Here is a 16416-nt window from a genome sequence, read left to right as displayed (position 1 = left end):
CCTCCCACAAGGGTAACATCTCAATACACTGATGTAGGAGGCAGCTGAGAAGTTGAATCACAGTCTGAGAAACGAGGACTCTGTCCCAAACAGCCACAGCTGTTTATTGCTGGTACCCAGGTGCTTTTTTCTCTCACTACAGCTGACCCAGTAGCAGAACTCTGTCCCACTGCTGCAGTCACTACACAAGCCAGCAATCAGGTTTGTGCTTCAGTGAAGACAGTACCTCGTCTACCTTGGTAGGATACCCTTACAGTGCAAATTTTAGTTCACCAGTGGAACATAAGTATCTCTTATTACAGCAACAAATCAGCCTTTTTGATCAGTAAATAAAGTTTAGACTTTAATACAAAGTAACAGCAGTGTTGTTCTGAACATTCAGTTTATCCATAGGTAATTAAGCACAAATCACACAGGACATTCTTCACCTTTTAACTGTAATGCTGATATTGCTTTTATGGTGTTGGACATCAAGTACAAGTTCATCTCCAGCCTGAACTGGGATGGGCTCATCCAGAACAACTGCAGCTTGTTTCCAGTGTGAGGACTCATCAGATGTGTCCAAGCTATGGTCTTCATCTAGATGGATGTGATACCAGAAGGGAATGGCAGTGACCCGGCCGGACTTACAAATTTGTACCTAAAAATATTTAAAATAATGATCAGTTATACTACTTTGTTGCTTGAAAAGGAAGTAGTTCAAATCATTTCAATCCTTTTCAGAGAGAGCTGCAGACAAATCCTGTATTGAAATGTTTAGCCCACGGGAGCAATTAAGCAGCACTGCAGAAGAGTAGTTAAATGAACTTTGGGCCCCAGAACTCACCTTCACTTCTCTGCTGGAGCTGTTCAGCAGAGGGTTCATGAGATCCAGCCTTAAAAGCTCTGCTGGCTTACTCAAGGGTACACAGGGTAATGTGGAGAGATCCAAATACACACGAACAGGTACCTGAAAGTACAGACCAGAACTTCAGGCAGCAACATCCATTACAAAAGGAAAAGTAGTAAAAGTTAATCATAACACTAAAGTTGCCAGGAATTACTGGAATGGCTATCAGAGATAGGCAAAATGCAAAATACAGCCCTCTAATCCCTTTTGAAACACTGGAATACAGTTGCCTGGGAACAGTAACTGCACAGTCATTCTTCTGTACAGTAACGGGGACAAAACTTCCCTTCCAGTTCTATAACAAACATCACCCATTTTACTTTATCTCAAGGTCTCTGTGTGGTCACAAAAACCTCTCTTGAGAATTTCAACAGTGTTTTTTTCTAGTTCACACCAAATCTAAACAGCTAAATAGCTGCAGCTTTGAAACCATGCTTGGAAGCCACCCACCAGCTTCCTACCTTGAACTGGTTGATGAAAGGGGCTATATTAAACCCCAGGGTTGGTTCTGTTCCTTGAACAGCACTCTCCAGCAACAGAGACTCTGATTCTACAAGCATCCCATATACCAGCACATACTGTGGGAAAATCTTCCCTCCACTGTGAAGTAAACACCTGTAAAATAAGAGAGATTTCACCTGTAAAGCTGATGAGCAATGAGAGAACAGTGAATACACTTAAGAAAGCACACATCAATAGCAATGAGAGAACAGTGAATACACTTAAGAAAGCACACTAGTTCTTGCTCTGAAGTCAAGTGCTCCTAAGCATAACGTGCCACCACTAAACACAAAGGTGAACAGTAAGGTTTCCCTAGGCCCTCAAGGTGGATAAATCCATTTCACACTTAGATACCCATTTCCATTATTTTACTTCTCCTCTGCCTTCCTTCCCACTCCTCCTGCTGTGAGGAACAGCAGCTTTGCTGCTGCCTCCCTGGCTGTTCTAACACTGGTTTGTCTTTAAGCAGGACCAGTTTGTTCCAAGAACCATTTGACATGTACATGAATCTGGCCTTTTCTAAACTTGCACTAAAAGCTAGCTTGGTTATTCTTTGTTATCCTGCAATATTCTGACAGACCAAGGAATATGATCATCCATATTCTTGCATAAAAAACATTAAAGGAATCTGAGATGGTGAAATTTTGATGCTTTAAAAAAAAAAAAATGTATACAATCCTCATGCCAGAAACACTGGGAGGTTCAATCCAAGGAAAAACCCTTTTTCTACAGAAGAAACATATCAGTAATTACAGAGTTACAAGGAATATTCTCAAAATTTTTCAAGTAATTACAGATTCCTAGGAACATTTTTGTCCTTTTATACTGTACCTGGATATTGCAGCCTTTTCCATCACTTCCTGCTGGATTAAACCTGATGTCTCTATAACATCCAAGATAATAATAGTCCACAATTTGTCTGACTTGGGTCTCTGTAGCACCACACTTTCTTCTTCTAAGTGGCTGAGCCAAAACTCTAATGTCTCCTTAGGGAAATGGTTTGCTTCTGCAATGGCATGAAGTGCTGCCTGATGCTGATCTTTTTCAACAGAACTGTAGGCTCTAACTGGTCCAAGCTTGCCAGCTATAATTGGCAGGATGGAGAAGCCTTCAGATACATCTAAAATGTACAAAGCATCAGGATCCACACCTAGGGAGCTCGTGTTTTGATTCTCTTGGAGGTTTATACCACTGCCATGTCCGTCAACGTCCATGGAGTGCAAGTCCTTACTTGGATTCAATGACAGCAGCACTTTGCTCATGGCAGCTTTAAAGCATTCATGGTAGGCTACGTCATTCAGCAGGGCTATTTCTGTGGATTCCAGCACACACACTGGAGTGCTGCCATCCTGTTTGGTGCTTGTCTGAAGTCCAGCCAGAGCATTACATAATTCAGCCTCATTGCCCAAACTCAGTGTGTCGTCTCTGTCACTGAAATCCATCCCACACTCTGAAGGCAAAGAAGAAATTTTCTGGATCTTCAAGTAGCAGTCTTGGCAGCAAACTTCCATCATCACAGTATCTCCGGTCTTCACAGAATAATCTTAGCAAAAGAGCATATAAAAAGTAGTGTCAGTTACAGACACATCACTGAAGAGCCTTATGGTGTTTGAAACAAACAAACCAACCCACCCACCCCAATATCTCATTTGTCCATATCTGTGCCACAGTATGAGGACATCAAACCAACAGAGTGTGTGCAGAGCAGGGTGACCAAGATAGAGAAAAGGCCTCAGGGGCAAGACTTATGAAGAGCAGCTGAGGGCACTTGTTTTGTTCAGCCTGGAGAAGAGCAGGCTGAGGGAAGATCTCATCACAGTCTAGAACCCCCTCAAGGGTGGCAGTGGAGGGGAAGGTGCTGATCCTTCTCAGCACATGAGGAAATGGAATGAGGCTGCATCAGGGAAGTTCAGATGGGACATTCAGAAAAGGTGCTTCACCCACAGGATTATCAGTCACTGGAATGGGTTCCCCAGGATAGTAGTCACAGCACCATGCCTGTCAGAGTGCAAGGAGCACCTGGATAATACTCTTAGGTGATTTAATTTTAGGTAGTTCTGCAAAAAGCAGGAAGCTGGACTCTATGATCCTTATGGGTCCCTTCCAGCTTGAGATATTCTATGATTCTAGGAAACAGGAAAATAAAAGGTGGGTGAATAGAGAGTAGACACTGTTAAAAACTACACTGCCAATGCCTGTATGTGGAGAGTATTCAAGCTGAATCCCACATGGAAGGTGTAGGTAGGAATGTTTAGTTTTGGTTTTGTGGCAGTAACAGCTAGCAATTCCTACCTCACCTTGCCCCCCTTTCCTCTCCTAAGTCACAAGTGAGCCAGTCAGTAGCCCCACTTTTTGGAGATGCTCCACAATGCATTAAATTCAGTACAGAAAAAAAACCCAACTTACTGAAAAGCTTTCTCCCAGATCTCATCTCCCTAACAGCAAAGTCCCACAAACAAGCCCTGATGAAAGGACTGGCTCTACAGAACAGAAACATGATCAGGAACCACCTCTCAGCTACTTGCTGTTGAACTTCCAATCCTATTTAGACTTCCTAATCTCGGAGATAAGCTAACTTATCAAAATGAAACCAAGTTAATGTACCACAACAAGCAAACCCACAGGACATACCAAGGAGGCCCTGCACAGGATACACAGCCTGTTCCCAGCAAGTTTCCTCACTGGGACTTGTAGATAGAGAATGCTCATCATCAAGCTGCAGTACAAACCACACCACAACAGCATCCAGTATTCCTCCTTCAGTGACTGGCAGGCTGAGCTTCCAGGGCTTTCTAGCTGCTAGGCTTTTCAGCTCCTGACCAAAGAGGAAAAAGAGAAAAAAAAGTGGGAGAGTTTATTTCCATAAATAAAAATGATAAGCAATAAAAATTAAAAATAATAAAAATAATTAATTAAAATAAATAATTAAAAACAATAAAAAATTAAAAACAAATTATCCAAAATTTCTGCACCAATCCATGAGGGCACCCAACAGAAACTTGAAATTACCAAGCCTCTACAATACCAATTATCATCATTAGTACTCATTAGCATAGGAACTGTCTTCCCACAGGCAAGAGCCATTTCCCACATGGACAGCCTGCATCTGTGAGAAGCAAACATGCCTACATCTAAGAACACACATTTAAACCCACTGAAAACTGCAAGAAAGAATTCAGACTGGCAGGGCTTGCCTTACAAGAAGGAATAAAAACAGAGCCAGGCTTTTGGCTGAACTCAAGCCAATGCTCAGGCACATGTTTCACTTAAAACCTGTGTTCAATCAGTTCTAGAAATACTGTGTACTGTGAATTTGCTCAAACACAGGCTTGCAGAGTCATAAAAAAAGGAAGTCAAACATCTTTGAGGGTGTTTTATCTGCTCTCTGGGCTATGTAGGCCTGGTGTAAAAGCTCAGGCATGTACAATCTCACTACTGGGAAGACCTTGATGTCTATCCTAAAGGGATAATTTATAAATTCTCCAAGACTCCTACAAAGTTTTGAATATGTAACAGAAATTAAGTCTTTTTCCATGTACAATTTATTTTTCTCAGGAATTACCTTCTGCTACCAACATTCACAAGCACAAAAGGACCAGCAACGTTTTAGTTCCAGCATAAACCAATTACCAGGAGGTCAAGCACAAGAGACCAAAGGTTCTCTCAGTCACAGCCATTCTGCGCAGTAACAGCCCTTCCAAAACATTTATCAACTTCCTGATCTGCTGATGTCAACACCTGTTCTCTTTACATTTCAATCTTAAAATATGCATGGCAGAAGAAAAGTTCATGTCCTGCTCTGAGGACAGGACTAGCTGTCCCTGGGTTTCTTATTCTTCCCTCTTCTTTCTGTGTTCTCCAAGAGCTTGTCTATCCCTCTTCTCACAACTGAGATGGCTGAGCAATGGAAAGTTAAAATTACTGAATGATAACAAAGTTCATAGTAAGATATCACTGCTCTTCAACAGAAGTGTTTTGCTGCCAATCATCCTTTTGGTACCTCCACAGCTAGTGAAGGAAAGAGCAGTCAGTTGAAGCTTTGCTGGCATCAAGCCCCTTGAAATAAGACAGCAAGAGCACAAGCATGCATCTGGTTCTTGGTATCTGGGGAGTTGGAGAGGTATAGAAGTGTATTTGATATTAGAAGTATTCTTCCTGATTATTCCTCAACAGCAGCAGGCCCAAGGTTCTCATCCAGTGAGTTCTAGTAACTGCAGTGTTACATTGCCATCACTTAAAAAACCATTTGAAGGCTTATTTCAGCTTTTCCTGCTCTCTGCCATGCTGCTTAACCCATATTTACTTCTCATATTTGCCACTTTATAAACCTTCTTCTATTATTTATGCCAATTACAGACTTAAACAGCCGTAGCACATCAGGATGGCAATTTATCAAGTAGTCTGGTTAAGAGAGAGCAAAAATAAAGCAATGGCACAGGAATAGGCAGTAAAATCCCAAAATTATTCAATGCCACACATGTTCTCTGAATGAGAAAGACCTACAAACAGAAGGAAAATCTACAGCAAAAATGCAGTGACTGAATGTCCTATGTCTTGATCCACAATTTCTCACATATTCCACACCACAACGTCTCATGAAGGATTAGGAAGAGCCAAAATCTGAAACTGTTGGCAGAAGCACAGTTCCTTTAGGGCCTGAAAGTGAGACTGAGCTTTAATTACTGGCTGCAGAGGTAAACACTTCCCCTGCCAGTGGCACTGGTCTGCTGCCAGCAAACATGCACACAGGCAGCACCTGGTTGGGTGCAAGTGTAATTACAGCCACACCTCATTCCCCTGCCTGGGAGGGACTGAGCTGCTGCTGCTAATAACAGCAGTAATAAAGTAATCACCATAAAGCAGCTGCTTTTTTGAAATTGTTTTTATTTGTGAATTTTCACTTATTATTTCTCTGATCTCTACTGATGTATTTGAAATCTCCTACAACTCAGTTTGAAAAACACTGTTGTACTGTATTTTAAGCCTTTTTCTCAGTTCTGCCAGTTTAGGTCTGGACAGTTAGCACAAGCAGAATAAATGCAACATCCCTCTAGTTTTTTGAAATAGGAGTTTAGAAAAGAGGTATTTTTAAATTACCTTACTAGTGCTAAGTGATTTCCTACCTGAATTTTTGGTCTTAGTTGGTAATTCTGCTACTGTTTTTAAGTTTAGGAGGACTTTTTTTCTTATTACAAGAGGAACAAAGGCAACTTTTTCTCATGTTTAGCTGCATTGATTGAACATCCAGGTGTGGCCATGACACAACACATAAAAAAAGCCCCAAAACAAAAATCCATGCTGAAAGTAACCTATCAGTGTTTGGAACTGCCACATTTGCCCAGTGACAAAGTAACAACAAACAGTAACCAAGAATTCCCAACCACATCAGTGATTCATAACAGAGGCATTTCTTCCTTTTTACTTATGATATCTTAACATTTCATGACAGGAGCACTCCCTTAATCTAACCAAAACTTCAAAGGAGCACTTCTGAAACATGATTTAAAGAATAACACTGTTCTTTACTCTTTAAAATTATCTTTACATGTTTGCCAGCAGGCAGTTGCTTAAGAACAGACATCTCTCGGATGAGAGCAATAGTTTCTTATTGACGCTGGAAGCAGAAGCAACATTAGGTCACAGAGATTGCTCCCAATAGTATATTGAAGAGCCTTGTCTTATTTCATTTTTCATCTCAGAATGTCGGACAAGCCAACTAGGAATAGCTATTGATTCAGAAACTGCAACTCCTGGCCAAGCAGCAGCCAAGAATAATTTCATTTATATAACAAAATCTATTTTAAGCTCTGACTCAATGCCAGCTCCTCACCACAGGTCAATGAGCAAGAAGCACAAGAGATCAGCTGCATCATCTTTTTAGCAAGCTCAGCTGCAGGGGCTGAGCTTCTTGCCTTCCATTCAGGCCTATTTAGCATACACCTACAAATGTATTTTGTGCTAAATACACAAAATTATGATTCTACATTCTAGAATGCCCTATTACAGAAATACCCTAAGATACAAAGGAGCTGAAGTGGAATCAAATGGTTGAACAGAATAATTTCTTCATCTCCTCTTTTACATTTACCCACTACCATTTACATTTATATGCCAGATGGAAAAATACAGCCTTTCTCCTGTCTTCAAGAGCTTTGTGAAGAGTGACTTTAGAGAAATAAACTAAGTCAGCTCCACAACTGCATCAATAACTTAGGATGGATCTCTTGCATCCTTCCTTCCCCTCCCTGTGCTGAGGCCGGCAGCTGTTTGATCTTATGGTGAGGTAGTTTATGAAGTTCCCTAAGCTATGCCCAATAAACAAAACAACTCCACCTTCAAAAAAATACAGATTGCCATTTGAGGAATCACATCACCACACAACCAGACAAGCATCAAAACCAGCAGAAGATTTCAGAGTAGCCCTGCCAACTTTGCACTTGTGAACTGTTCTGAAGTTGAACCCAAAACTAAATGACATATGGGACTTTCACTACCATAACAAGATTACTTAAGAAGGGTATAAGAAAAATCACTACCTTCAGATTGTTGAAATCTACTGTCATGACTTGGCAGGGCTCTGTGAGGGCTCTGTAACCCCCAGGAATACGACTGAGCTTCTCGGTGGTGTAGGGCTCCACAGTTTCCTCTGAGCCAGCAGCAGCATATGTGGGACTGAAGAACTGCACTGAATTTGGCAAGCACACACCAGCAACTTCTTGCATTCCCACTCTGGGAGTTAAAGGCAACCAGAGGAGAAATTAAATTCCAAGTAATTTGACCAAAAACCAAAAGGAAATTCTCCCTAGGCTGACTAATTATTTTTAAATGTACAGTGTGTTAGAATAGAGAAGTTAAAAAACACTAAAACAATTCTGTGGGGTTTTTATCATGTTCAGAGCACCTCTAAAGCACAGAAAATGCACCTCACTTAAGAATGAGAACTGAATGATGTCACCAGAAACTAAGAAAAAGCACAATACATATTAAGAATTTCACTATGTCCTAGGGAAAAAACCCAATACCAATCAGAGCACAAACAATGAAGCATAACTTAGAATTGCTGAAGAATCAGACAGAATACAAAATAGAAGACCAGATCAGGCACAAAGATGGCTGTGATATGCAAGATTATCAACAACTGGACAGAAAGGGGATTCTCTCTCTCAGCAAGATGAATCAGTGTTTGATGATAAATTAAACACACTTTTAAATGTACTTCGGGAAAAAAAATCACGTATTCATTCAATTCTGGGCTCTATGTCTACTGCTAACCACTCAAAACAAAAATTAAAGCATGAGGAAAAGCTCAAAGAAAAGTTGTATTAATTGTTCAAGGCAGAAACTGTGCTAGATTATATAAAAATCATGAGAAAGTCCTCCTGCTCAGAAAAAAGCATCCCAACCCCAAAGCTCTCCTGCAGATTGTGAAAACACTTGAGGAAATGTGAAGGCATGAACATCAGAGTAATTTAAAGATATCTGTGTAGTTTAAATCTGAGAATAGGCAAGTGTTTTACATAAAAACAGGACTTGTTAAAATAATCTTAAATATTTTTACTGGAGCAAAAAGGGATCTCAAACTATAAAGGCAAGAAATTTAAAAGTGACTTTTTTTTCCCATAGCATATAACTAATTTGTGACAATCACTTCAGTCCTGCTAATCACCTGACCATAAGCTATTAAAATGGAACATCAATTCAACAATCCAAAGTTAACAGCAAATTAACATTCATTGTATTTAAATTTTGTAAGTAATGGTCAATGCCCAGTTTCAAGGCAAAACCTCTTTTAACTGGTGAATAATTAACTTATAAAAGAAATTATTTTGTGACCATCTACCATGGGAACTTCTTTCTCTTTCCGGCCACTGTCCAGGTCTACTGCATTAGAGAAATCACTGATGCAGCCCGGCTGCTTTTCATCCAGTGCACTGGAGCTCCTCTACAAGTTATTATTTTCTCTAACCTACAACAATATTAATCCTAAACAAAATACCCCAAGTCCAAACCTCTCAGACAAAGACTGTCTCCATAAAATGTTAATGTTCTAAAAGATTAGAATAAGTATGAAAGTAATTGATACACAGTCAGAACTGGTCTCAGCAAAGAAACTCTACTGTATGCCAGTTCAGTATTAGCAAAGGACATTCAGATAGATAAAGACAGCTGGGGTTATCAACCTATTATTAGGCTTTACAGGGGTTAGATCCAAGATTAGATCCAGAAGTGAGGTATGGAGCAGATTATAAAGAGGGCAAAATGAGGATAAAGGCTAAGCGTTAATCCAAGAATCTCCGATTCAGAAATTGAGAAGTAATTTTACTATGAAGGAATTAAATTTCTTTAGCAGGTGTTAGAGGCAGGTACTTCAGCATAACTGTATGATTAATGGGTCCAGAAAATCTGAACTTCAAAAGGCATAGGGATGTGGGGCAAAAAAAAAAAAAAAAAAAAAAAAAAAGACAGCCTGGAAAAGGAGTGGGGATGGTGAGAGCAGAAATCTTTTCCTTAAACAGATAATCAGCCATTCAAAAAATAAAGAGCAAAGTAAATGAGAAATGGTTGATAAAAACTAACAGTCTCTCTTCCCAAGTAAAAAACGTGTGTTAAAGCTGTGCTAGAGTTTAAACACACCTGTGATGTCTACGTATCTCTTTGCATTCCACTGCCATCCCAAATATTGTAGCACTTGCAGGAATAACTCTGCCATAGTCTCCAGCACTAATGTCTTGGTTTTTGGGCTGTGAAAACACAAAAAACAGCATGCAATGAGACAGTAGCTTATTTCTACTATTACTGAAAAGCCTAAATTACAGATTAGTGAGCCATTCAAGTGACAGTCAAAACCTTGCTAAATTCTTAGTGACTGGTAAAGTCACTACTTTGGCATTCTGTTGACCATTAAAGGAGCTTTTAAATACAGTGTGTCTCAATATAACCAGGCATCAACCTTATTCTTCAGTCTGCTACTTCCTCTGTGTAACTCTAACAAAATGCAGATTGAAAACCACCGTTAGACTACACTGAAACTTTCCAGGACTTTTCCATTATGCATCATTCCTGTATTTAACACTAGAGGTCATCAGTTTCAACTCAGTACAACACAAAAGGTTTCAGCCAGCTTAAACTTTTTTTTTTTTTAATGAGCTGGAATCAAGGCAAGGACAAAATAACGAGAAGTTCTTCTATTAGGATGAATATTAGCTTAACAGAGATTAGGTAATGTAAGACCCCTTGTCATATTACTTTGCTTAATGTACTAGCAAACCCACAAAACATAAAGTAAAATCTGAAACCCAGTGGAATTGCTCACTCTTCCAAAAAGGTTCAAATCAGCAAAAATAAAATAATTTATTTACCAAAGTATAACTGAGTGTTTCCAAATGAGAACACTACCAAAATTCAGCATTTTCTGCCTAGACTGGCTGTACATTTAAAATCCACACAAACCCTTTATGCTGTCACTTAAAAAGATGAGAGTCAAAAAAAGATTTAAAATAAATGAATGAACAGTGATTAGGAGTGAACCATCTGTGATGAAGGAAGGTTACATCAGGGAAACATGCTCTGCAAATATATGTTTACTCAGAACACAGAGCTCACAGAAGTACAATAAAAGTTCTGCCTCATTGCCACTCACCAAAATCAAATTCATGGAGCAAGCCCAGATCACTCATTTTTAGCATACCAAAAGGAATGAAGTATTTAAAAGACAACTGTTTCTCATTCCCATATGTCTGGAATGTGTGCACATGCACAGGTATCCACATCACCAACCTTTGGTTGTAAAAGCAGATGTTCCCAAGCATGTATCAAGCTCTCCACAATTCCTTCTCCAAATAAGCCAGCATCGACTGTTTCTGTGACAACCAAAGAAACTCTAGACAAGAAAAATATGATGTACAATAAACACTCTTGTCAACAATCAATCATTCTTTTAAAGAAAAAAAACCCACCATACCATTATAAGCTCAGAGCAAAACTTTTACTAGGAGTTTCAGTACATGTGGACAATTAATTTCTTCCAAAAAATTATGTGTTTTGAATTGTTGTGAGAAGTTACTGAAGATGAAGATAAAAGAGAGCAAATATTGAGCAAGAATTTACTGTAAAGCTTCTTGCTCAGCATTATATAAATAAGTTGTGTGGGAAGAATCTAGCCAAAACAGGAAGATGTTTCAGCCTGGGCACACAGCCAATGATACTGCAGAATATATATTTTGTGCAATAGTACGTACTCATGTATGTGCATAAAAAGGAATTAAACCCCCCAAAACTATAATCAAAGCACAGAAAATTTCCTACACAGACTGACAACCCTAAAATCCTAAGTCCTCTGGAATTAAACAAGAAAACGTATGGCATAATGAGGAGACACTTCCGGAACAGTAGTAATTTATTTATTAATAGTTGACATCTAGTAACTCATTATATACACTAAAGGGATACATGTATTACAGTAGCTCAGCTGACACAATCAGGCAAGGCTTGATCGGGCCTAAACCAGGAGCTTCATCATTTCAGATCATGAGCCTGTACCATCACCAGAACTTCATTAAATGTTAGTAACTCAATCCTATTCAAAGGCTGCAGAAGTGAGCTACAAGATCTTAGAAGTATAAAAGTGTGTTAAAATTACTTTTATGACACAGTAATCTTATTTTTTTTCCCGTTGCTGAAGTATCATTACATATGCCCCAAAGCTCCCACCATCAAAGAATTAAACTCCTTAATTTATGACATTGTTGGTCTACCAATAGAAATTAGGATGATCTGAAGAACATGTTGGATGAATGAAGAACACTTCTGCTCTTTAAACACATAAAGATACAGAGAACCTTCTCACATTATAAGCAATATCACAGAAGTGTTACTTCCTGTTTAGGTCACAAGACATTTCTTAATTTCTTGAAACGATGAGCAAACTCAAAATACCATCAGAAGAGAAAGCAACAACGTACCTTTCAGGTATGTGCTTTGGGATTTCTATATCAAGTGACTTCAAATGCAGAAGTTTGATCTCTCTTTCCATATTATTTGCTGCCACCACATCACGGGCAAGTTCATACATGGTTTTGGATAATTCGCAGCCATAGACAAAAGATGCTCCCGCCTTTTTTGCAAACATACTGAAAAACAAGAATCAGGGGTTTCCCCCTCCTCCACATCTGCTTCATATTTCTACCAGTTCAAGTCTAAAAAACATTCTTAGATTAACTGGTAACTCTTGTGTGAACACTGATATTGCACAAGTTGATACCTTCTTGATAAGTTATCAGCAAAAAACCCACCACAGTTAGCATAAGGACACTCCCTCAGCTATGCTGAATCCACTCTTTACAGGCAATATTTAAAGACAGGAGAAATAACATTAAAACTTCAAAACCCATGTGAGTAATTCGACTTCAGCAGCACTTACTGGCACAAAAAGCATCTGCAACAAATAATGAAAAAAGCTTCAAAAAATACTACTCCAGACTCACTGGCTTCTGATAGCTTTGCTTCCTTTTTTAAGATTTGTCTCCATAAAAGGATCGAAGCTGTTATTTTTTCTACTCTCAGCCAAATTTTGTCAGGCAACCAATACTTTCCTATTAAATTCCTGTGAAATGTGCACTTGGCATACCTCAAGATTCCTGTTCCCGTTCCGATATCCAGGACAGACTTGCTCCCCGAGTGCACAGCGTTCTCAATGGCCCTGAGGTAGGTGAGGTTCCTCTTGGCATCGTTGAGCATGATGAAGTGCCAGCGCTCCACCAGCCAGTTTGCAACGCGGTAAAAATTCTCCTTGGCGTCGGCAAAGTCGGGGTTGAGCTTCACTGCTTTATGGAAATAGCCAGCTGCTTCGTCTCTGAAGCCCATTCTAAGAGCAAGAATGACAAACAAATGGAAAGCATGCATGCAGCTGTGAACATCTGAGGGTCTGGAAAGAGGTCTTATGTCAGCTAAAAGACAATAGAAATATTTTGTGTTAGTTAGAAAAATTATCTTTAGAAACAGTGCCATTACTTTATGAAAAGGAATCATTTATAGATTTACATCAAGCCACTGTAAAATGCAAAGCCAGCTCAGAAACACCATTGTGTGCACCAACCTTCATACACTACTGCATCTTCTGACAAAGTAAAACAGGTTTTATTTACAAGAATGCACTGCAACAATGTGATGGCAGCAGTCTCATCTAGTCTCTGCAATCTAGTCTCACAGGTACTCAACTCAAGAGAATGTTATAAACTCAACAGAATGCTATAAAACTGTGGGTACTCAACTGGAACATCCTGCAAAACCACCCAATTCTGAGTTGCCAGCTTTTGCATTAAGTGCCAATTTGAAAAAAGAAATTAAAAGAAACCAAATTGTGAAATCTGAATCAAGTTTTAATGATACCTACAGCTTAATCTCAAATCAGACAGCACTGAAGAAAGCCCTAAATCTACCAAATATTTGTATACATTTTAATACAATGCTCAGAGAGGTGTTTCTTTAAAACAAAGAAAATACAAAAAGGAAACCTAACTAAAACCTCCTCGATTACGATCTATTATTTCAGTCTTAAAATTCTAGCATTAGAAGACCTGAGCAACAACGAAACATGGTGGCTTTTTTCTCCCCAGGTTTACTGTGATTAACAACATTTATTTTAGCACTTTTTAAGCTATTTAAGACAAACAGATATGAATGTGTTTGTGCTCACAACATGACCCTTACAAAAACTGAATATACATCACTGCAAACCTGAAGAGATGTTCTCCCATACTGTTACAGATCACTTCATCATTGGGATACAGTTCAAGTGCTTGTTCATAGCAGTTAAACAGGTCTTGAATCCGTGCCAGAGAATCCAGTTCTTCTGCCCATTTAAAGAGAGTAAACTGAAATGTTTCCTAGAAAATAAAGCACAGACCACTGAGGTGCTGGGAGCTGTGAGAAGTAGGAACTGAGCCCTGAAAACATCTGGAGGTGTCCTGACATACACCTGGACATCCACACACGAGGATCAGCTCTCAGCAGTGGTTACTGAGAGCCTGCATGTGTATATTAATGCATGCTCCAATACCAACCAGGCCCTGCTTTTATTAAATGCCATTGACACACAGAGACTAAAAGAAGATTCTACGAACTCCCTTCACACAGAGGCTATTAAAGAAATTATTGGCCATCGCAATTCTGTCTTCAATAAAAGCAAAAATCAGTTACATGTAACAAATCACAAAACATGTCACAAAGACCTCAAGAGAATTAGAATAAATAAAATTCCAAGTAATTTAAAGAGCACTTACTTTGACAGGAGTTTTTAGCTCAGGAGCTAGATTTAGTACCAGGAGATAGTGAGCATATGCAGTTCCAAAATCCTGGTTCTCCAGGCAATGCTGAGCACTCTGCAAAGATCTGGAAACCAATTCCCGTCTGCTGGCTTCTCGGCCACCCCTGGGGTTAGAATGAAGTTTGGCATTGGAGTTGGGCATTCTGAAGGATGTAAACACTCACTTATTCTAAAAAAAAAAAAAAAAAAAAAAAAAAAAAAAAAAAAAAGTCACACATACTATATACTGTAGGTCAAAACGTTTGTACACAAAGTTGACAGATCAAAAAACATTTAAAACATTTCAGTTTTCATTGGCATTTAGTAAAGACATCTCTTCTCCCACCAAGTCCTAAAGATTTAAAAACATCTAATTTATTTTCATAACAGACATCTTAGCATGTCTCTGACCAAACAGTCTGGCACACTGGCAGTTTATGCACTCAATAACTTCACAGTCAACTACAAAATCTGCAGGTTAAATTTCTTCTCCTTGAACAGCATCTTCATAAAGGAAAGCCTCACAGAGCTAATGAGTTCAGAGTTTATTTTACAAAAGGCACCACGGCGATTTTTTCCCTTAAGAAAATATTAAAAACAGCGACCAGAGCCAATACGCACATTTTTATACTTGCCTGTGCTACCGCTGTAACTCTTAAAGGTACTCAGGTGAGCACGGCTAGAGCATGTAGAGATGGGTCCCAAAGCTGAAGAACGCGAAGTTTTCGTGGAGAGGGGCTACAAGAAACACAACACCATCACGACTAGACTTTTTCGTTTCTGTTTTCTTAAAAACACAGTAAAACAAATAACAACACGCAGACCAAAGCTTGGCTGCGCAAGCGCGCCCCGGGACACGCACGGCCGGGGAGGCCGGGCCGCAGGGCTCCTGGCGTGCCCCACGAGGCGCTGCCCGGCTGGTGCGGGGGACGTGGGGGCTTCCCCTGCTCCCGGCCATCACCTGCTCCAGGGCTATCCATCACCTGCTCCAAGGGCCATCCATCAGGGGCCGTGCGCGAAGCGGCTCTCCCAGGCCGCGGCCATAGCGCTGCAGGGGCGGAGCCATCGCGCAGGCGCCGGGCCGGAGTCAGTGCTGCGGGAAAAGGTGTTTCCACCCCCCACAGCCTTTCTCGGCATGCATCCAGGCCTCTGGAAGCTGGCAGTGCAGCTTGTGCTAACGCAGGGCTGTGGAAGGGATCCGCAGCCATGCGCGATGCGGTCTCCTGGTGCTCCGGGCTGTTCGGGGCTGCTCGGCCAGCACGGAAGAACCACCACCTTAAATGTTGCCCAGCGCCGTGTTCGCACTGCCTCCCTCCAGTGCCCTGTAGTCACGGTGCTCCTGACTCTGAGTTTTAATTCCCCTCTTAGTAAGCTCCCGAGAACCTCAGAGGAGAACAACACAGGCTTTAAGTCATAAACAAGCTTCTCTTGGGCCTTTGATTGAGAGCTCTGCTCGGCAGCAGCAGATCGCGAGGAGCAAACTCAGAGCTTTGCTCCACGTCTCAAGTTCCGTATCCTGCCCCCTCCCATGCCTGTGCCACCACTTACCTTCCCGGCGGAACCGTCTGCCCCATTCGGAGCCCCGGAGTGCAGCTCTAAAAAGGCAGAGTTCATTCGGTCATGTCCTACTTCTGGGACAGGAACAGGCCGTGGCATTGTTTACTAATTATGAAGTGTTTGGAAGCTGCTCATCTTTTATTTCCCGTTTTAAAGCACGAATGCA

General features: G+C 40.4%; 1 protein-coding gene across 6 annotated transcripts; it reads right to left on the bottom strand.

Moving 5' to 3' along the window:
* Positions 1–315: 315 nt before the first annotated feature.
* Positions 316–15791, bottom strand: PRMT9 (protein arginine methyltransferase 9). 6 transcript variants are annotated; one of them, XM_030238911.2, is made up of 14 exons: positions 15655–15791; positions 15315–15431; positions 14671–14883; positions 14126–14274; positions 13017–13253; positions 12352–12519; positions 11168–11270; positions 10025–10131; positions 7927–8119; positions 4022–4205; positions 2222–2933; positions 1351–1504; positions 827–949; positions 316–640 (listed from the first exon to the last, which is right to left on the bottom strand). In XM_030238911.2, exons 3-14 carry the CDS (start codon positions 14854–14856, stop codon positions 425–427), a joined length of 2532 nt encoding a protein of 843 aa, XP_030094771.1. In that variant the 5' UTR covers positions 14857–14883; positions 15315–15431; positions 15655–15791; the 3' UTR covers positions 316–424. The 6 variants fall into 6 exon arrangements, with proteins under 6 accessions (XP_030094771.1, XP_009099605.2, XP_050829506.1 ...); XM_009101357.4 differs by having other exon boundaries at positions 15329–15431; XM_050973549.1 differs by having other exon boundaries at positions 15677–15785.
* Positions 15792–16416: the final 625 nt, after the last annotated feature.

This window comes from Serinus canaria, chromosome 4 (genome assembly GCF_022539315.1).
Source record: "Serinus canaria isolate serCan28SL12 chromosome 4, serCan2020, whole genome shotgun sequence".
Lineage (NCBI taxonomy): Eukaryota > Metazoa > Chordata > Aves > Passeriformes > Fringillidae > Serinus > Serinus canaria.
This window is presented reverse-complemented; position numbering and strand designations above follow the sequence as displayed.